Here is a 21,897-nt window from a genome sequence, read left to right as displayed (position 1 = left end):
CCTATGACCAGGCCGGCAGGGGAGTTAGTGAGGGGCGACCAAACAACTGAACAAGCAGGCTGCATGGGGCGACCAGGCCAGCGGGGGGTTAGTGAGGGACGACCAAATGACTGAACAAGCAGGCTGCGTGGGATGACCATGCTGGTGGGGGAGCTGTGAGGGGTGACCAGGCTGGCAGGGGGGAAGTTGGGGGCAACCAGGCCAGCAGAGGGACAGTTGGGGGCAATTAGGCCTGCAGGGGGGGAAGTGAGGGGTGACCAGGCTGGTGGGGGGGGACAATTGGGGGCAATTAGTCTGGCAGGGGGGGCAGTGATGGGTAACCAAGCAGGCAGGCAGGTGAGCGATTAGGAGCCAGTGTTTCAGGATTGTGAGAGGGATGTCCGACTGCCAGTTTAGGCCTGATCCAGGAATCGAGCCTAAACCAGCAGTCGGACATCCTCCAAGGGGTGTTGGATTGGAGAGGGTGCAGGTTGGGCTGAGGGACGCCCCCCCCCCCACCATGCATGAATTTTGTGCACTGTGCCTCTAGTTTATTTATAAAACCCTACAAGTAGAAGAAGTAATTCCTAGAAGAAATGGGCTTAGGAAGCAAGTTATAGAGGAAAGGAAGGGCCCTTGGAACTTGGGAGTGGGGACACTAGTGGTAACACACCTGGGGAGAGGAGGAGGTGGAAGAAGAAAAGGGAAAAGGAACGAGGAGGGCATGCTCCCAAGAGTGAGAGCTCTCTGCATGCTGGTCCTAAGGGTTTTAAGGATGGAGATTTCAGGGGAGGTACCAGGGGAAGATCTCTTGGAATAGTCAGCAGTTTTCCAGATGTGTCCTCTCAGGGTTGTGGTCTCCACTCATTGATTGGCCAGCACCAGAGGGTCACTAGTCACTGCAGCTGGTCCTGAGGTCCTCTGTGGCTGGTTTTGCAGCTGAAATACAACTGAGGCCTAGATGTTCTCTCTAGGGAGAAAAGGTCAGGGGGATCCAAACCTCATGTCCAGCAATATCCTAGGGGAGCAAAAGTCACCCTGGAGTCAAGGTTCCACCCTACAACTGTTGTTTGCTAGGCACCCAGGGCTTTCCACCCGGGTGACCTCCTGATCTGGCCCATTGTCCTTTTGTCCTTGCTCTGCTCCTGTCTAACTGCCTGCCACACCTGGAAAGCTGATGAATATTCTGTTTCGATCCTCACCTGAGACCTCACCTAAAACTCCTGCCTTTAGAAAACAGATTAAAAACTCTTAAGGCAATGGGCCCAGTTCCAGCTCTCTCTCTCTCTCTCTCTCTCTCTCTCTCTCTCTCTCTCCCCCTCTCTTTCTCTGGACCACTCTTCACCTTCCCCCTTCTTTCCTAAGGCACGGATCTTTGTTTTCTTTCTTCAAGGACCCTTCTTTTGCTTCAGTAACTTTGTTCATGAGTCCATGCAGCCCAGATGGCTCACTTCTTCGCCTCTATGACTTTCTAAAAGGCCAAGGCAGCTCCACCTAGGCTCACTGCGGTTGCTATGTCTTGCCTCTTCTATCTTAAGACCTTCCTTTGTTCAACGTTAATGAACATACTCTCAAAATCACCTGGCCTCACGTTGTGAGATCTTTCCGGCAAGAAGTCAGGAACTGAGAGCCGGCATCATTGTCCCTGTTTAACAAGTGTGAAAACAGGTTTACAGAGGTGAGAGCCTTTTTACAGGAGCTATGGGAGGCACAAGTGTGCTAGTACTCACACCACTAATTGCTATACAACTTTCTTGGCACCTAGACAGTGTAATCTGTGTTCTGTGTTTATATTTAGTTTAGTTTCTATTTCCTCACTTAGACTGTGACTTCTTTATCACAGAGATATTTTTGTTTTGTTTTTTGGTGGTGTTTTTTTTTTTTAGTCATACAAGGGGTTGCAGTGGTGAAGGACACAGATATGGTCCCTGCCTTAACTTGGAGTCTTGTGAAGGAACCGGCAAACAGGCAATTAACATAAAATTAACATAAAACAAGTTCTTGATGGTGGTAATTTACAAAGATGGGAAACTACCCAATTCTTCATGGGAGAAGAGGATAGTGTGGTAGTAAACTCTGCAGAGAAGAATGTAAAATTTAAGCTAGCCCAGCCAGTGTTGCTCAGTGGTTGAGCATGGACCCTATGAACCAGGTCACAGTTTGATTCCCAGTGGGGGCACATGCCTGATTTTGGGCTCAACCCCCAGTAAGGGGCATACAGGAGACAGCCAATTGATGATTCTCTCTCAACATTGATGTTTCACTCTATCTCTCTCCCTTCTTCTCTGAAATAAAATACGTATTTAGAAAATTTTTAAGCTAAAATTTGATGCAGGAGTAGAATTTCCCCATATGAGAGAAGCTTCCATATTCCCAGGTAGAAGGAATAGAATAAGACTGGGGAGGGAGTGGGAGAGAGAGGAGAGAGAGAGAGAGAGAGAGAAGAAAAGAGAAGAGAAGAGAAGAGAAGAGAAGAGAAGAGAAGAGAAGAGAAGAGAAGAGAAGAGAAGAGGAGAGAAGAGAGAAAGGAGAGAGAGCTGAATGAAAGCGGATCAAGAAGCATGGGTGCTGGCTAGCAGATGAAGTGTGATAAATGAAACTGCTGGGGGTGGGTCGTACAGTGGCCCTGTAACTGAAGAGCCATATAATACGCACTTGAGGAGCAGGTACTATGCTGAAGAAAATGGGGCAGCTGTGTGGGGCTTTAAACAGGGAAAGTCATGTTCATATCTGTTTCAGAGAACATCTGGCTACTCCAAAGTGCCCTCTTGACCATTAGGCTAAGTTTCGACATGCAGTTCTGTAGTTTTAGAGCTAGAACGGAGAGAAGTGTCCTAAGAGAGTGACGTTTTGGTTTTGTCCCCACAGGCCTGGGGGCAGATTTGATGTTTGGGAGGACTGTGGTGGGCAGTTAGTGGACGGCCCCAGATACATAGCAATGGACACTGTAGGGTGGGACCGGGCCCCCAGGGTGACCTTTCCTCCCCTAGAATATCGCTGGTCCTTCGGTTTGGACCCTCCTGACCTTCCTTCCCTAGAGATAACATCTAGGCCTCAGTTGTATGTCAGCTGCTGCCCCAGAAAAGCAACAAAACCAGCCACAGATGACCTCAGGACCAGCTGCATTGAATAATGACCCGCAGCCTTGGCGCTGAGCAATCCCTCAGTGGAGCCCCAGACCCTGAAAGGACACACCTGGAATGCTGTGAATATTCTATTAGGATCTCCCCCTGGGACCTCCCCTAAAATCTCCACCCTTGAAACCCTTAGGATAAAGGACCGGCCCACGGCTGTGCCTTTCTCTCCCCTTATTCAGGGTATTACCATTCGCTTCCTCACTCCCAAGCTCCAAGGGCCCTTCCGTTACCTCTATAACTTATTCCCTAAGCCCATTTCTTCTATCACTTACTTCTTCTACCTCTGTGATTTTCCAAATACATGTTCTCTTGTAGTTTGGGTCTTGGCTCTGAATTCTTCCCTAGCCAGAACTCAAGTACAAGGTCGCTGAACCCAGGTCCATCTTACCCCACTGGCCTCACCCCCTGGTGCCGTTCTGCTGCCCACAACAGAACAAGAGAGGCGCCCCCAGGGAGGACAGCTGGATGAGCCCTTTGGAAAGCCAGCGGTAAGGTTTCCTGAATTAGCAATTACAGAATGAGGGACTGGAGCGGGGGGGTCCTTTACAGATTGTTTCATTTGAGGCATCTAGGCTACCTATACTAGTAGATGTAGTCCATATGCTTGTAAAATCCACCAAACCACCTTACTATTGGAAATGACCCACGTGCGAACTCTTATTAAATCTACATACTAAATCCACAGGTCTGCCAGCCCTTGAGAAGCCTGGTGGCTGTCAGCCTTCTAGCAGGCTCAATACGCAGCTCCAGGAGTCGTCCCAGGAAGCGAAGGCGGGTGCCCCCTGCTGGTCAGCGCTGGGTACTGCAGCGCAAGGAAAGCCCTTTACCAGGGGCGTGGCGGCTGGTGGGTTGCGTCAAACCGGCGACCGGAAATAGGCGGCTACGTGTGCGTCAGTGGCGCGCGCCGTGGGAAACCTGACCAGCCGCATGGCCGCCGGTTGTCCGGAGCCTCCGCGGGCCCAAGCGGCCTCGGAGGGGCCGGTGGCGGGGCCCGCGGGTGTCCTGCCCTGCCTGGAGCTGCCGACCTACGCCGCCGCGTGCGCGCTGCTGAGCAGCCGCTACTCCTGCCTGGTGGCGGGGCCGCACCGCAGGCACATCGCGCTGTCGCCGCGCTACCTGCACCGGAAACGCACGGGGATCCGGGAGCAGCTGGACGCGGAGCTGCTGCGCTATTCCGAAAGGTCGCGGCCTCTTCCTTCGCGGACCCTCGTTCCTTTGGGGCCCGGGGAGGGCGGGGCGGTCCGCGGGTGGAGGTGCTGATGGCGCGGGAGAGAGGGGCGCGTGGGGAGAGCGCGCCGGCCTCGTGCGCTGAGCCCCCGGCGCCTGCAGTCGGGGAAGGGGCCTCCGGGGCGGGGTGCGTGCGGGTCCCTGTCCCCGGCCGGAAGGACCGCGTGAAGGTGGCGGGGTTGTGTCGGCGGAGGGTTGGAGGGAACCTCGCTCCAGGAGCCGGGCGTCGGGCTGAGAATGGAGCCGGGGCCTGGAGACCCCTATGGCCCAGGTGGCCCTTCAGTTGATTCTCGCTCATTCTGTAGAAAGTTGAAGCCTCAGTACAGTTTTTATTTGTAAACGGTGAAGGGCTATGCTGCTGTCATGGCCGTGGATCTGATCGGGGATGAGAGAATACTATTAGTTTTATTTTGAAGAGCAGTTTATTTCATCTAACTGGCCCGCCTATTGCTCTTGAGAGGAATATATATATATATATATATATATATATATATATATATATATATATATATATATATATATATATATATATATATATATATATATATATATATATATATATCACCAAACACCTGCTGCTGCTGATGCATTTGAATTAAGGCCTTGAAGAGTAACTTGGAAACGCTGAGTTGCCGGGGCAGAGGTCGGGGAGGGGTGGGGAGACGGATCTAATGCTCTTCTCATCTGCTTGGGCTCCAAGGCAAGGGTCCCAAAACGGCCGAGTGGATTCTCCCGCGATTGCTCGCCCCCCTTCAGGACTTTCATGAGCCTCTGGAAATTGCCGGACTTGCCCATGTCACTTTTCAGCATCAAAGTATCCAGACGTTTCTCCACTTTCTCAAAGAACCCCGAACCTTAACACAGGTTAAGAGTCAAATAGAACATACAGCTTCCTCCAAGCACCAGCACACCTTGTGTCTATTTTGTATAGTAGGGAGTTGGGGTGTAAAAACAGAGAGGAAAAAAAAAAACAGAGGAAAAACAAGATCTGTGTTTTAAGGAACTTTAAGCTCTATTAGAGGTATACAGGCAAACCAAATGCAGCAAAGTGTTAAAATTTGGCAGAAGTCTATTAATTTATGAGTGGCGAATTCCTTCGTAGGACCTTTGAGAACAACTTAGCAGGAGGAGGAGGAGATGGCAGCGTTACAGGCAGAAAGAGTGGCATAAACAAATGGATGGTAGATGGGAAATGGGGTGCTTTGACCAGAGAATTGTACGCATTAAGTGACCAGAGTGAGTTTATGTCGGGAAGGACGATGGGTACAGTTGGAGGGGAGGGCAGTGGGTCAAAGGCAGGCTGGGGACAGACAACCCAGAGAGGATGGCCATTTTGCTCTTCTTTCCTGCCTTTGCCAGTTTTTTGTTCGTTTGTTTTGTGTGTGTGTGTTTTCTACTTTTTGCTTAACCAGGAATAGCACAATATCCTCTTAACTCTGAAACTTGGCACACTCTTGAGAGAGTAGTACACATCCCTGATCTTTGGGGCGTAAAGAAAATTGACATGGGACATTTCTTAAACTGTAAGTTTGGTTATGATTTGGTAGTATTAGATGATGGTTTCAGGGAGGTGACACAGTAGACAGAAGACCAGTTCAGAGAGGATGGACATACAAGGTGGTCAGAAAATGTGGAAACATAGGCAACTGTTTGATGTGTTTTACAACTTTCTGAAACCAATTGATGTCTCAACTTGACAGGCTAGGCAGGGCAAACACCCACATGTCTCCAATAGGAGCCATTCCACCAGAGAGACTAGGAACTGATTGGATGGTAGTTCCTTTAAATGAATTGGACAGTGTTGCCATGTCAGTTTATAGAGCAGGTTGTGCTCTGAACAGCTCCCCACCCACCCTACCTCACCCACTCCTCACCCTGCCACACACACACCTTACTTGTGGGATGTGCTAAAGACTCCAGTGTATTCAGGGCAGTCAGGCACCACACATTCAACTGTGCATTACTAATGAGGGGCAAAACATTGCACAGACAGGAAGTTGTAATAGCAGTCAACCATGCATCAGGTGTAGTTGTTTGTCTCCCGACTGGGGCCATCCTGTAGAGCAGCGGTTCTCAACCTTGGCTGCACATTAGAATCACCTGGGAATCTTGTTAAAATCCTGATTTCTGGGCCTCATCCTCCGGAAATTCTGGTTCTTTGTTACTAATGTTGTGGCCCCACCCCATGACAAAGAAACAGAATTTCCGGAGGATGAGGCCCAGAAATCAGGATTTTAACAAGATTCCCAGGTGATTCTAATGTGCAGCCAAGATTGAGAACCACTGATGTAGTGGCAAGAGGACTTCTCTTTGTTTAGCAAATGAGGGAAAGGAAGGAATTGAGAATGGCTCTCAGTAGTGTCCCCCATTTGACAGACTCCACCCTTTTCCCCAGTGACAGGATTTTTTAAAGCTATTTCATATCAATTTTGAAAATTTTGCTTAGAGAAAGTAGTTTTCTAAATCACGTAATTTCTAAGTTATATCTTTGAGAGGCCATTAAGAAAAAATCTTGCCCTGACTGGTGTGCACAGTGGTTAGTGTTAGCCCTTGCACCAAAGGGTTGCGGGTTCAATTTCCAGCCAATTTTCAGTCAAGGGCACCTACCTGGATTGCAGGTTCGATTCCCGTCCTGGTCGGAGCACATGCTGGAGGCAGCCAATCCATGTGTCTCACATCGATGTTTCTCTCGCTTTCTCTCTTGAGTTAGTTAAAGGTGGTAAATAATGTTCCTTCCCACTAGTTCTGTAGAAGCCTTAAATGTGCAATCTAAGCAGCCCTTAAACTTGATTTAATTGTCGTCTATTTAAACTTAAGGCTACCACCCAGACCTGTAACCTACTTAGGATGGTATCTGGAAAACAAAAGTAAAAGAGGTGATAACATGGTTAAGGGGTTTGTCATCGTATGTCTGATGACTTTAGTGAGTTTCTTGCTGGGAGTTGGCTTTCCCAAAGGTTGGATGGATTTATACAAATCCTTTTGGGCTTAGGCTCTGTGGTTGCATTCCGTAGTCAATAGTTTTGAATTCTGCAGAACCCCATAACCTCCTTCTTGTAATAGTTTGCCGTTCTACTGTAATGAAATGAAAACGCTCTTTGCTGTGCTGAAATGAAATGAAAATTAAAAGGTAATATAACCTACCTACACAATTGCAAAGAAATACACATGCAGTGCTCTAATACCGTACAGTAAAATGCATTTCAATGTGGAAATGCTTAAGCATGATTACTTGGGAGAATGAAGTAGTTAGATGCCTCCCACACCTACACCTAGAGTCATTGTGTGTCAGTTACAAAAGTACATTGATGCAGGGGTTTTGAGTTGACACCTCACACACAGTGTCTCCAGTGGTCTAATGCTTTTCTGAAACAATGGGAAATTCTCAGTAAAGTTCCACACAAAACAGTCTAGCCTTAAATCTGTCCAGCTACATTCCTGGAATTTATAATGCATATTAAAACCATGCAAAAATTACTTTAATGTTAATGTTTTGTTTTGTTTTTAAATTAGATTCTATGCCCAGCTATTTATAAATCAATCTATCCCCTCATTCAAAAGTTATGCAGAGCTAGGGGCATTTCTTCATTGTACAGAACTGTCTTGTACAGGGTAGAATGTCTCATATCTCTGGCCTTAGCCAGTGATTGTCACAACCATGGTCAGTACCACAAATCCCCGAATGCCTCCTAAGGGACAGCAGTATTCCTCCCACACTTGAGACTCACCTTCTAATAATTGATTAGGGGAAACAAAGTCTTAATTTTGTTTTTCTGTCTAATATGGCAGCTACTCCCCTTCAGCACCTTGCTCTCTAACTCTGTGTTTTCTGTGCCCCTAATGCTGTCTCAGTGGTGGTGTTCCTGCTCAGGAAAGCCACATGCAGAAATTAACAACTCAAAATTGTGCTTTCTGGAGTAGTCTCTATGAGTTTTTCCCCCCCTAATTTAGTAGTTATTAAAGTTCCTTTCCAGTGGCTCCTGGCTGTTTTTGTTTAAACACCTGCTATTAGGAGAAATTCTTTCTCTTATTCTATATAAACTAGAGGCCCGGTGCACTAAATTCTTGCACGGATAGGAGGGTCCCTAGGCCTGGCTGGCGATCAGGGCAGATTGGGGCTTTCCAGCTGCTGGCCAGGGCCTCCCTTCCCCGGCTGCTGGCCACCAGTTGGGGCTTTCCTTTGTTCCCTGCTGCCCCCTGGTGGTCAGCGTGTGTCATAGCGAGCAATCGAACTCCTGGTCAAACTCCCAAGGGGATGCTGCGTATTAGCCTTTTATATATATAGATTACTCTAGAATATTGCGTTCAACAAAAATGTTCTCGTCTCTGAAAGGGGTCTTAGTGGAATCCAAACATATATACAGATAGATTCAATACATGAGATTAAGAACCATGATCATGCTGTGCATGGATTCCTATAGGAGTAAAGGTGTGATAGATTTCGGCCTGGAAAGTTTCCTGGAACAAGTTGTGGGTGGTAGTGGAAGCCACTAGGTCTGCCTCTCTAGTAATAATTCCTTAAGAACCTGGAAATGACTTTTTGCAGTAGTAGCTGCCCGCTAATCCTGACTGTCAAGCGTATAGACTAAAATGTCAGTCATTCTCAGCAATAATATAGTTGTATTTCTTAGCATTACTAAGCAACAGTTGCAGTTTGGAATTTTTCTCTAAAAGTCATTGGCTTTAATGTTCAGGGGCTTCAGCTTTAACCTTAATACTTCTCTTGCTATGTGCCATCTAGTACAGAAATTTGGTAATGCTGGATAATGCCAAAATTTCTTTGATTCAGTCATACTTAGAAAAATAAATTTTTTCTTGCCAAGTCCTATTTTTTCCTTTCATTACTATTTTGAAAAAATATGTTTGTATTGATTTTTTTTTTTTAAAGAAAGGGAGAGGGATAGAGAGATAGAAGCATCAATGACAGAGAAACACCACTGATCAGCTGCCTCCTGCATGCCCCCTAGTGGGGATCGAGCCTGCAACCTGAGCATGTGCCCTGACTGGGAATCAAACCAGTGACCTTTTGGATCATGGGCAGATGCTCAACCACTGAACCACACCGGCCAGGTTTTCCTGTCATTCTAGCATGACTAGAATCCAAATGAGTAGCAAATAGAGAAGGGTCAACTTTGCTCATGCATAATTGGACATTACTGGGTACCTATCTTAAAGTTAGGTTAAATCAGTTTTAACTTAGCCAATATATTGGGAACATTGTGAAATAGGACTACTAAAATTATTACAGGCTAACCAATATGCTATATGGTATTTTTGGTTTGGTTGGTTATATTTAGGAGATATACTTTTTGGACTCAGAATTTCTAAACAGTATGACAATGCTAGTTAAAAAAGGGTAAAAAAATACAATTTTTTCTTTTCTTTATTTTTTTTTTTTTAACAGCCTTCTAGGTGTCCCCATTGCATATGATAACATTAAAGTAGTGGGTGAACTGGGAGATATTTATGATGATCAAGGACACATTCATCTTAATATTGAAGCCGATTTCATTATTTTCTGTCCTGAACCAGGGCAGAAGCTTATGGTACGTATGTCTCTTTTTTGTAGCTTTCTTTATATAATTATGTAATTTGAAAACTTAAGAAACTATATACTTTTGGACTGTTATTGTGGGTAACTAAAAATTATTTTAAAAGATAAAAGGAAATTAATTTCCATCATTTCAACCTAGGTACGTTTTGAAACGTCACCATCCTAAAACTCACATGCATGTAGAGTATGTGCCCCTCCAATTTATTCTTTTCATATAGCACCAAAGTGAACTTAAGGTATTAAAAAAAAAAAAAAATCAGCCCTAGCTGGTTTGGTTCAGTGGATAGAGTGTTGGCCTGCAGAGGGCCCCAGGCTCTATTTTGGTCAAGGGCACATACCTTGGTTGCAGGCTCTGTCCTGGTCAGGGCTTGTGTAGGAGGCAACCAATCAGTGTATTTCTCTCACATCGATGTTTCTCTCTGTCTTTCCCTCTCTCTTCTACTCTCCTTAAAAATGAATGGAAAAATATCCTCGAGTGAGGAGTGACAAAACAAACAAAAAACCACAAAAGAACACATTCTTTAAAAAAACAAACAAACAATTTTTATTATTTTTAAATTTCCCAATTATACATAAATATGGTTTCTTTATAAAAGATTCAAACCATATAGTAGTATATAAAACAGGAGTTGCAAATTCAAATGGTTGTGGGGCCAGGCAGGTAATAAAAATGAGTCCAGGATGGGGGGTGGTGAGACTACTCGTACTATGCCTTGAGAAGCTGGAAATGCAAAAATTGGCATGAAATCTGAATTATATCCATTTATTCTCTTCATTTGCAGTTCTGTGTGTGTATATGTTCATATGTGTGTGTGTGTGTGTGTATATGTATATATATATGTGTATATATATATGTATGTTTGTATATAATTTTTTCTTACCTAAAATTTTTCTAGAGGAATTGTTTAATCTAATGCCAATAACTCAGCCTTGATACTGTTAATAAAAATATAGCTTAGATTTTACTATGACAAGATTTACATGGCATTTCTAATTAAATTTTTTTTTTCAATATCCATTAAACTGGAAGAAATAGTATACTTGGACTGCCAAACTGGAATCCTACAACCAGCCTTCAACTATTAAAGTTGGCAGTAGATTTGTAGTTAAAAATTCCCCCAATTTGCCGAACCGGTTTGGCTCAGTGGATAGAGCGTCGGCCTGTGGACTCAAGGGTCCCGGGTTCGATTCCGGTCAAGGGCATGTACCCTGGTTGCGGGCACATCCCCAGTGGGGGGCGTGCAGGAGGCAGCTGATCGATCTCTCTCATCGATGTTTCTAACTCTCTATCCCTCTCCCTTCTTCTCTGTGGAAAATCAATAAAATATATTAAAAAAAAAAAATTCCCCCAATTCAACTGTCATCTGTTTTGTCTAAATTATCACAAACACAAACATGTCCATGGAAATAACATTCTAATTGTAAAGAAAATATGAAATGAAAAGTAAAATTATCCCTATTACTCTATCTTCCACAACAATATCCATTCCTTAAATACTCTTGACCAATCAACTTTTTCCAGTTTTTCTTTATGTTTAATAATATGAGATAATTTACATGCAATAAAATGTATAGATCATGGTGTGCAACTAAATTAATTTTGACAAAGGCATATACCATTGTGTGTCCTTAGAAATGACCCTCATGCCCTCTCCTGGTCAGTCCTTTCTCTCATCCTAGATACAACCACTGTTGTGATTTCATTGACCATAAATTAGTTTTGCCTGTTCTAGAATTCCATAGTAGTGGGATTTTTCATTATAAAATCTAAAATAGCCTCTTCTGCTCACCATGAGTTTCGTCCATACTATTGCGTGTATTGTTGTTTCTTTTTTAACACTCGTGGCATTCAATTATATGAATACTAGAGGCCTGATGCATGAAATTCGTGCAAGAGTCGGCCTTCCTTCCTCCAGCTGCCGGCACCGGCTTCCCTTGCAGCCCTGGCTTCGTCCGAAGGACGTCCGGTTAATTAGCATATTATGCTTTTATTATTATAGATGTTACAGTTTGATTATCCGTCTTCATTGAGGGACATGTGGGTAGTTTTCAGTCCGGAGCTGTTAGGATAAAGCTGTTGTGATCGTACATTCTCATTTCTTCTGGGTAAAAACTAGAAGCAGTATTGCTAGGCCGCAGGGTAGGTGTGCGTTTAACTTTATGAAAAACCTGCTGTTAGGCTAGCTTCCCATACAGCACTTCCGGCTGCTATGCATGTTCGCCAACATTTGGTGCTGTCAGTCTGTTACTTATAGTAGCTTCTCATAATGGTTTTAATTAGCATTTCCAGGAGCTTTTAATTTTGGTGAGGTCCGATTCAGCATAGTATACTTTTATGGTTATTGCTTTCTGGATCCTATCTTGAAACTTGTCTACTCCTAGAAGCTTCTATAATTTTTGTAGTTTTAGCCTTTCCATTTAGGTCTATATTCAAGCTTTAATTTTTGGTGTATAGTGTAAGGTAGGCCTTTGAGATCCATTTCCTTGCCCATTAGCTATTCAGTTATTCCAGACCCACATATTGAAAAGATTTTCCTTTCCCTATTGGATATTTTTGAATTGATAGACTTGATTTTTTACAGCAACTTTAGCGGTACAGAAAAAAGGGAACAAACACACTATTTCTGTTATTGACATTGTGTGTTAGTGTGGTACATTTGTTAGAGTTGTTGAGCCAATAGTGCACCTTACATGAGAGTTCATTCTTTGTGTTGTATATTCTATGGGTTTTGACAAATGTATAATGACATGCATTCACCCTTAGAGTGTCCTATAGAATAATTGGTCACTGCCCTAAAAATCCTCTGTGCTTCACCTAATCATCCATACTCCCTCCCTTTGGAACCCTGGACTACTGATCTTTTTTACTATCTCCATAGTTTCTCCTTTGTCAGGATGTCATATAGTTGGAATCATACAATATGTAGCCTTTTCAGATTGCCTTCTTTCACCTACCATTTATGCAGTTAAGATTTCTCCATATCTTCTCATGGCTTGTTGGCTCATTTCATTTTATTTCTGAATATTACTCCATTTTACAGATGTACCATATTTTCCCAGACCTTGCGGAAGGTACCATTGTGGACACCTGCCTCCTGATAATGACTGAAAAGGAAGTTTTATTCTATCATATGTATAAGGAGTTGCTGACATTATACATGTTAATATTATTTAAAAATCTATAATTAAAAATATGAATTTTTAAACTATTTTGAGTTTTTATTCATATACCTTACCTATATTGATTCCTAGAGGAAGAATAGAAAACTACGTTCTTTGGAAATTTTTATTTCAAGCTTAAAATTCTATAGTAACATCCTTTTATCTTAGTTTTTAAGCTTCTAGTGTTTTTGTAATTTAGTCCAAACAACTGTTCAAGATTTACATATAAAGGGTAAGCTGTCTTCTAATAGGACTGCTTACTAGTACATGATGCGCAATTTAGTCATTAAAGAATGCTCTTTAAACTTTGAAGTTCAGACTGTTTATAGAAATACAGTGGATCCTAGTGATAGAAAGCATATGCTTCCTGCCTTGCGGTCTTTTTACATGTAGGTCATATCAAAGAGTGATTTCTGCTTGGTTCAGTGTGGTTGTAGAGTGCTCCACTCCCCTTGGAATCTTAGATGGGAGCTAAGGTGGGTTTGTCAGGAGGCAAAGGGGAGGGTAATTGTTTATCCAGTTAGGCAGTTGATAGTCAGTTACTTATTTAACCAAGTTTGAGCTTTCTGCAGTGTTCTAAAGCAATGCTTTAATATAACATGTAAATTTTGAGATAAATATTTTCCATACCAAATTATACTATTTTGATGTTTTCACTTTGAAGATCAGTTTGAAGCTTATAAAGTTTGGTTTATCTGTTAACTCTTTGGGTCCCTTCTTGATGTTCTTTTTTCTTTTTTCTTCTCAGGGTATAGTTAATAAAGTGTCTTCCAGCCACATTGGCTGTTTAGTACATGGGTGTTTCAATGCCTCCATCCCTAAACCTGAGCAGATGCCAACTGAGCAGTGGCAGACCCTGGAGATAAATGTGGGCGATGAACTAGAATTTGAAGTATTTCGTTTAGACTCAGACGCTGCTGGAGTATTCTGCATTCGGGGAAAACTAAATATCACCAGGTCAGTTCCTACTCACATTATTGTCATTTTGATACTTAAATGTTTCTATTTAATTCTGAACTTAGAGACCATACGCCCTCGTAAAAAAATGTTTATTACAATATTTATGCTTTCAAACCAGAAAGTCATTGTAAATCACTATCTTAAGTGCTAAGACAATGCATTAAATATTCTAAAGCTCTACATCTAGCTAAATGGTCTGTATTTTAATAACTCAATTTTACTGTATAGTTTCTAGTTGTTAACTTTTTAAAATAGTTGATACCTGAGCTTGAAACTAACAATTTAATCACATTGTATAACTATTAGCCTGCTTTCATTTGTACATGCTTGAAACAAAAATAATTTGATTGTCATTATGCCAGGTAGACCATTTAATTTCTTTTGAAATTCTTATAAGAATTACATTGATCTTGAATCTTGAGCTTGGCTCTATAGGAGCTCACTTTGGGAGTGGGGAAACTTTTGGAATACTGCTAATATTAATTTAACAATTTTCTAGATTCTGCTTTGATAAGTAACCAGAGTGCGGATTCAAGTCCTAGAGCAGCTGTCCCATAGAACTTCTGTGATTATGATAGAGATGTGCTGTATTTGTGCAATTCAGCCTCACGATTGAGCACTGGAAATATGACTAGTGTGACTGAGGAGCTAAATTTAAAAGTTATAACTATTTAAATTTAAGTAATTTCAGTGAGATATGTGGCTAGTGCTCTCTATAGTTCTAGAAAGAAGGTGGCTTCATTGAGCCTTGTTTTTATCTTAGTGATATAAAATAATTCACAACTGTGAAATGTGCTTCAGCAGAGGTTAGGAAGAACAATGAAATTATTTGAAGCAAGGATTGAGAAAGTGGACAGGAAACTCCATTATTTTGATAGGTAACAGAAGTATGTTTTCTCTCTATTTTATGTTAATTTGGCTAATAAGCCTGGATATTGTGATGTTTAGTATTTAGGGACCAACTTTTTGTGAACAAAACCAGAATTTAGGAGCCATGTTTTGACAACCTTTTCATGTCGTTCACATGTGTGAAAGCAGTCTGGGAGAAGTTCTTGGGAAACAGTAATTTTAACATTTCATAGGGCTGAAGGATGATAGGAAAGACCGTTTGAAATTTACACTGTAGGATGCAGCCTACGCTGTCGCTTAGGAAAATCATAGCAGGTTGGGATACTCTTGATCTTTTTGTTCTGTTTTTGCTTGTTGCTCTTCAAACTTTTAAACTGTTCATTTCTAGTTCAGAAACCGAGTGCCTTGCACATTCCGAAGCAGTAACAGAAACTGGGACTGAAGAAGCTGCTGAAAAACCTCCAAAGAAGAAGAAGAAGAAGAAGAAGAAGAAGAAAGAGCCAGATGACGTTGAGGGTGGTGCCACGGAGCTAGCAGATCTCTCAGATGTCACCGGGAGGGAAGAGACAGACCTACAGGTAGATACTGATGTGAATGGGCTCTGGGAGGAAGAGCCAAAGAGGAAGAAGAAGAAGAAAAAGAAGAAAGACCCAGAGCTGGATGAAGTAGAAGGTGGTACCACTGAGCTAGCTACTGTCCCAGAAGTCGCCATGAAGGAAGAGACAGACTTGCAGGTGGATAACACCATGAATGTGAATGGCCTCTGGGAGGAAGAACCAAAGAAGAAGAAAAAGAAAAAGAAGAAAGACCCAGAGCCAGATGAAGTAGAGGGCGGTATCACCGAGCTAGCAGATGTCCCAGATGTCGCCTTGAGGGGAGAGACAGACCTGCAGATCGATAATGTGAACAGTGGCCTCTGGGAGGAAGAGCCAAAGAAGAAGCAGCACCAGGAAGACCAGAACCAGGACCCTGTTTTTCTGGGCAGTGACTCCAGTGGTTACCAAAGTGACCATAAAAAGAAGAAAAAGAAAAGAAAGCACCGTGAGGAGGCTGACTTGGCCCCACTTTTGGAACACTCTCCTAAAAAGAAAAGGAAAAGATGATTTTCTTTAGTACATTGTAAATACGATTGTTTTAAAAGATCGATTTATACACAGTAGATGAAATGTTTGAATAATATGAAATAATTCTCAAAACAGGAAACTATTAAACTGCCATTTTATTGTATACAGAGTGAAAGGTAAGATCTCTCAGTCTTAACTTTGGCATTTTTCCAGTTTTTACATTCTAAATAAAATTATTTCTACAAACTCAATACCAGCAAAAGGACTTTATAATACAGTGTTATATTATTAAAGAGTCAATTTGAGCTTGGATTTTTGGTTTCTTTCTTTTTAAAAAAATTTATATTATTGAAAGTATTACAGATGTCTCCCTTCCCCCCCTCCCCCATTAACTCCCTTAACCCTGCACATGTCCCCTCTCCCCCTCCCCCCCTGCCCCCATCCCCATCCCTACTGCACTAGCACTATTGTCTGTGTCCATGGGTTGTGCATATAAGCTCTTTGGTTAATCTCTTTTGCCCCCCCCCCCCCCCCATCCCCTCAGATTCCTCGGTATGTTCCATGCTTCTATGTCTCTGGATCTATTTTGTCAGTTTATTTTATTCATTATATTTCACATATAAGTGATATAATGTGATACTTGTCTTTCTCCAACTGGTTTATTTCACTTAGCATAATACTTTCAGGTCCCCCCAGGCTGTCTGAAAGGGTAAGAGATCCTTCTTTTTTATTCCTATATATTATTCCATTGTGTAAACATACCACATCTTTTTTTATCCATTCATCTACTGACGGGCACTTGAGCTGTCTCCAGATCTTAGCTATTATACATTGTGCTGCTATAAACATAGGGGTGCATATATTCTTTCTGGTTGGTGTTTTGGGATTCTTAAAGATGTATTTCTAGAAGTGGGATCACTGGGTCAAATACTGCTCTTTTTTTAAAAATGGATTTCACCTTTATCATGAAATCACCAGCTTTTTAAAAAATTCAAGGCATTTACCAGTTACAGATTTCCCTTTATCATGGCCACTACAGTATTGCTGTTGTTTAACTTGGAGTGGTTTGCCACAGGAGCTCCTGCAATCTCCAGCACTCCTAGGAGAACCACGTCAGTACTGACTAGTTAACAGGGGTGGGCAAACTTTTTGACTCAAGGGCCACAATGGGTTCTTAAACTGGACCGGAGGGCCGGAACAAAAGCATGGATGGAGTGTTTGTGTGAACTAATATAAATTCAAAGTAAACATCATTACATAAAAGGGTACAGTCTTTTTTTTTTTTAGTTTTATTCATTTCAAACAGGCGGATCCGGCCCGCGGGCCGTAGTTTGCCCACGACTGGACTAGTAGGAACAGTATTCACTATTCTTTCCTTCCAGGCGCATGCATGTGTGGTGTCATTTTCTTTATATCTAAGTCTCAGAGGTTAGCGGAGCGTTGTTCACTGGTACCTACTCATTTGTGCCTCAACCATTCTGTTTTTGTTGTGTGTTGAAAAATAGAATTGGATGAAGACAGGAAAAACGTGATTCTGATTAGTGGGGAATTCCCAATTATGTTTTAATAATTGGGTTAGGCTGCTATAAATTGTTCTGAAGAGAAAACAGCTGTTCATTGCTTTCACTGAGAACATGCCAAGCATTAACATGTCTAAGACCTTAACTATTGGATAACTGAGTGATGAAATGATAAGCCGGTTCAGGTTGATAACCAATACAGGGCAGTCTTCACTCACTTAACAGGTACTGGACCATCTACTGTGTGCAACACATTCTACTAAGGTCCAGGAATCTAATGGCAAGCAAGGCAGAGGCAGCTCCTTCCCTCATAGAATATCGGAGAACCAGATGCCCATACAATAAAAGTAAGATCGCATACGGAAAATTAGTAACTGGTAAGTGCTACAAAGAAAAATAATCTTCCTCTCGCTGTTAGTTGTGTTAGCATGCGTACATGGGTGAATGGGTTGAACTCCGAATGGCAGCCATTTTTGTTGCCATTTATGTAGTATTAGAAATAGTACTGGTCTCACATTGTTTAATTTCCGTTACTGTATAAATTCTGCTCATAGTATTTCTTGATCCAAACCTGTAATGATAGAGTACAGAGTTTGCGATGTTTGTCTACAGGTAGATGTGCCAGACAGTGGCAAGGTGTGCGAGCCAGTGTCTTCCCATACAGTTTAGTTTCACGTGAGTGTGGAGGCCTTAAAATGTGGTAGTCCAAATTGAGATGTGGTGTCAGGAGAAGATGCATACCAGGTTTTGAAGATGGACAAAGAAAGAATATAAAATATCTCAATTTAGTATGTTGGTGAAATTATAATATTTTTGGTGGTTAAATAAAATGTTAAAATTCAGCCTTTTCAGTTTTTTTTGGCTTTTTTTTTTATTTTGCTAAAAGATCTAAAACTTAAAATTACATATGAGACTCATATTATCTTTGTTTTGAACAACACTGGTTTAAAGGAAGGATGAGTTGAAAAAGGGTTAAAACAAGCTATATTCTCAGGGTTCAATATAGTGGCATGCCCTGAAAATGTTTTATAAATGCTCCCTTAAAATTTTTTGAATACATAATTGAAATCATGTCTGACTTAATGTAGAAAATTAAATTTTGTGAAACAATTTCCCCTTTATACCAAGGAAGCTTCAAATTGTTGTTATTCATGGAAAAATAAATTGTGGCTTACCAAAATAAGCAAATTTCCACATGATGTTTGTATATTTTCAGTTGGTGCTTTTCTCATTCATGTTCTGTTAAAAAATAATTGGTATTTTTGTTCTTTGGCTAATCCTTTCACCTTCTTTCATCCAATCCCCTTCCTCTCACCTCCCCTCTGACAGTTATCAGCCTGTTCCATGCCTCTGGACCTGTTTTGTTAGATTCCACATGTAAGTGAGATCATATGGTATTTGCTTTCCTCTGACTGGTTTATTTCACGTAGCTTAATGATCTCCAAGCCCATCCAGGCTGCCACAAAAGGTAAGAGTTCCTTCTTTTTATGGCTGTGTAGTATTCCATTATGTAAATGTGCCACAACGTTTGTATCCACTCATCTACCGATGGGCACTTGGGCTATTTCTAGATCTTGGCTATTGTAAATATTGCTGCTATGAACATAGGGGTGCATATATTCTTTCAAATTGGTGTTTCAGGATTCTTAGAATACATTCCCAGAAGTGGGATTGCTGGGTCAAAAGGCAGTTCCATTTTTAATGTTTTGACGATACTTCATACTGCTTTCCATGGTGGCTACACCAGTCTGCATTCCCATTAACAGTGCGTGCACTAGGGTTCATTTAAATTGATAAAATGAAAAGCATAGTTTCAAATGGCATTACCTTGCCTCTGATGTGATATTTTTAACGTTTTCACATTATTTCAATTAATTCATTAAGTGCTTTGCCTATATCTGATGTGGTTTTCCACTATTTTTTATCCCATCAGTGTGTCAGTGATAACTTAGATGGAAAACTTCCAAATGGTCAAAATTGAGTCTCTCACTTGCTTTACACATTCCACTAGGATCATCCTTGGACATTTTTCATCCACAAATAAGACACACTGTGTTATAAAATTAGTATGTATCCACCTTTATGAAAGTTCCAAATGCAAAAGTAGCTCCCCATTCTTCTAGTTAGGATCTCCACAACCCCCCACCCCAACATACCCATGTAACAATTATATCCCAGAAATAAGTACTGTTGTCAGTTTCACATACAGTTTTAGATTTTGTTTTTAAATAGACTTTAAAATATTTAAAAATATAAATGCACTCAAGTATTCATAGAATTTGAACCTACTGTTTTCATTTGATATATGAATGTATAAAGGTATTCTTATTTTTAATGTTGGCAGAATTTCCATATGTAATTTTTCATTTCCTAATGGTGATCATTTAGGTTTCTATTTTCCCTCTTAAACACACACATTGAGCATATGTGTATATCCATCCTTATTTGATAAAAAGCCCAGAACTGAAATTGTATTAAAGGAATAAATTTCAGTTTTTGATACAGATTGTCAGATTGTCCTCCAGGACATTGTACCAGTTTGCAATCCTATGAACAGTGTGTGGTTGGCAGCCATGCCAACACGGAGATTACCGGTCATTGTAAATCTTGCCAGTCTGATAGGTGAAAACATTATGCTGTGTAATTGATACTGATTTGGTTTTTAGTGAGCTTGAACCACTTATTGTCTATGCATTTGTTCCTTTGATTTTTGTGTGGTGTTTTTCCATTTGTAACTTTTTCAAGAGCTCTCTCCATAATTGGGATGATGTTTTTTTTCTGCATATGTTCAATTTTTGTAATTTGTCATTTGTTTTAGCTTTATCATTTGCTGTTCAGATATTTATTTAATCAATGATCTCTTGAGTTTTATTTCATTATTTTTTTATAAAGGCATTTACATCCCAAGATTATAAGATAACTCATATTTTCTTTAAAAAAACCCCCACACCATTTTTATTGATTTCACAGAGGGCAAGGAGGAGATAGAAACATCAGTGATAAGAGAGAATCATCTGTCTTGGCTGCCTCCTGCCCGCCCCCTATTGGGGATCAAGCCTGCAACTCAGGTACCTGCCCTGACCGAAAGTTGAACCATTTATTTGTTCATGGGTTGATGCTCAACCATTGAACCACACTGGCTGGGCAGATACTTTTTAGTCCTTCTGGATTGGTATGTAGTTTGATGCAGGAATTTACTTTTTCCCCAAATTAATGTTCACATGTTTCCAAACTGTTAATTTAACCCATATTTTCTCTACAGATTTGAAGACCTACTTATGTATTCTTTTATAAGACTGTACTGTTATTCTAATATGGTAGGCAGAATTCTTACGTGGCCCCTGATATGTCCCACCCTTATTCTCATAACTGTAGATGCTGAATTTTATTTATTATATATACTTATATTCCTTATAATTATAATAATATAATTATGATTACAATGATTACAATTACATGGCACAGTTGATTTTAAGAAAGAGAAATTATCTGGGTGGTCCTAACCTTAACCACATCAACCCTTTTATTTTTTTAATGATATATTTGACAATTTAAAAAATTTTAATTACAGTTGACATTAACATTATTTTATTAGTTTCAGGTATATACCATAATGGTTAAGTCAATTACATAATTTACAAAGTGATTCTCCTCCCCCATCTCACCCCCTGATAATTCAAGTACCCATCTGGTACGATGCATTGTTATGAAAACAATTACACTCTAATTCTTCTTGTACCCTCTTACCCTCTAAGACCTATTATTGCAGAGTATATAGGACAGTCATGGAACGTGTATCCTTCAGTCCAGGAGGTGCACTGGACAGAACCCCTGTTCTGTACCCTTTTGAGTGCAGGCCAGTGGTCTGAGTAATTCACCTGTAGAGAAGAGAAGAGTACTTCTTAATTCTAATATGGTTTGAAGGGGAGCTTTACCTTCTTAGAGCTAGTTTATGCCAATAACTTTTTGTTTTGCTTTGTTTTTCAAAGCTACATTGTCTTGACCCATCGCATTGACATTTTGTATCTGTCTGTTGGAGCACATCAGAATTTCAGTTTATTGAGTCATCTTCCCATAATCCCATGTTATAATTTAGAATTATTTTTTTCCAAGCAAATGAAACCATAAGTGGGAATAAGAGTTGGTTGTAAAAATTCAGGGCTGCCATAGGGATTCCAGGACAAGAATGCAGCTGGACCTCAAGAAATATTAGAAGGTACCGGGAAGGGCTGAGTTTTTCTTGAGCACTCATAGGCTTTCCCTGCAGACTTGCAGTCCCAACCATTTGGAGAGTGTTAGTCCCACTGGCCAATTTTCAGCAGAAAGAATCTGGCCCAGTTTAGGGATGTTGTGCATTCCTGGTAGCACTAAGATAAGCCTGGCACTCAGACTTATGATAACTTGTAAGGACTTGTTAAAATAAGTTTCCCCCCAAAAGGAATCAT

The 21,897-nt window shown here is 41.3% G+C and overlaps 1 protein-coding gene across 1 annotated transcript; it reads left to right on the top strand.

The window, feature by feature from the left end:
* The first annotated feature begins 4,001 nt into the window (after positions 1-4,001).
* POLR1F (RNA polymerase I subunit F) lies at positions 4,002-16,237 on the top strand. The gene is made up of 4 exons (XM_059712496.1): positions 4,002-4,297; positions 9,748-9,889; positions 13,808-14,016; positions 15,257-16,237. The coding sequence occupies exons 1-4, from the start codon at positions 4,044-4,046 to the stop codon at positions 15,969-15,971; spliced, it is 1,320 nt and encodes a 439-aa protein (XP_059568479.1). The 5' UTR covers positions 4,002-4,043; the 3' UTR covers positions 15,972-16,237.
* Positions 16,238-21,897: the final 5,660 nt, after the last annotated feature.

Source organism: Myotis daubentonii, chromosome 10 (genome assembly GCF_963259705.1).
Source record: "Myotis daubentonii chromosome 10, mMyoDau2.1, whole genome shotgun sequence".
NCBI lineage: Eukaryota > Metazoa > Chordata > Mammalia > Chiroptera > Vespertilionidae > Myotis > Myotis daubentonii.
This window is presented reverse-complemented; position numbering and strand designations above follow the sequence as displayed.

Bases quoted from the DNA above. Each gene is read 5' to 3' on its own strand.
- POLR1F (XM_059712496.1), top strand. From the start codon at position 4,044: ATGGCCGCCGGTTGTCCGGAGCCTCCGCGGGCCCAAGCGGCCTCGGAG. The intron at 4,298-9,747 runs GTCGCGGCCTCT...TTTTTTTAACAG, and splicing joins CTGCTGCGCTATTCCGAAAG to CCTTCTAGGTGTCCCCATTG. The intron at 9,890-13,807 runs GTACGTATGTCT...TTTTCTTCTCAG, and splicing joins AACCAGGGCAGAAGCTTATG to GGTATAGTTAATAAAGTGTC.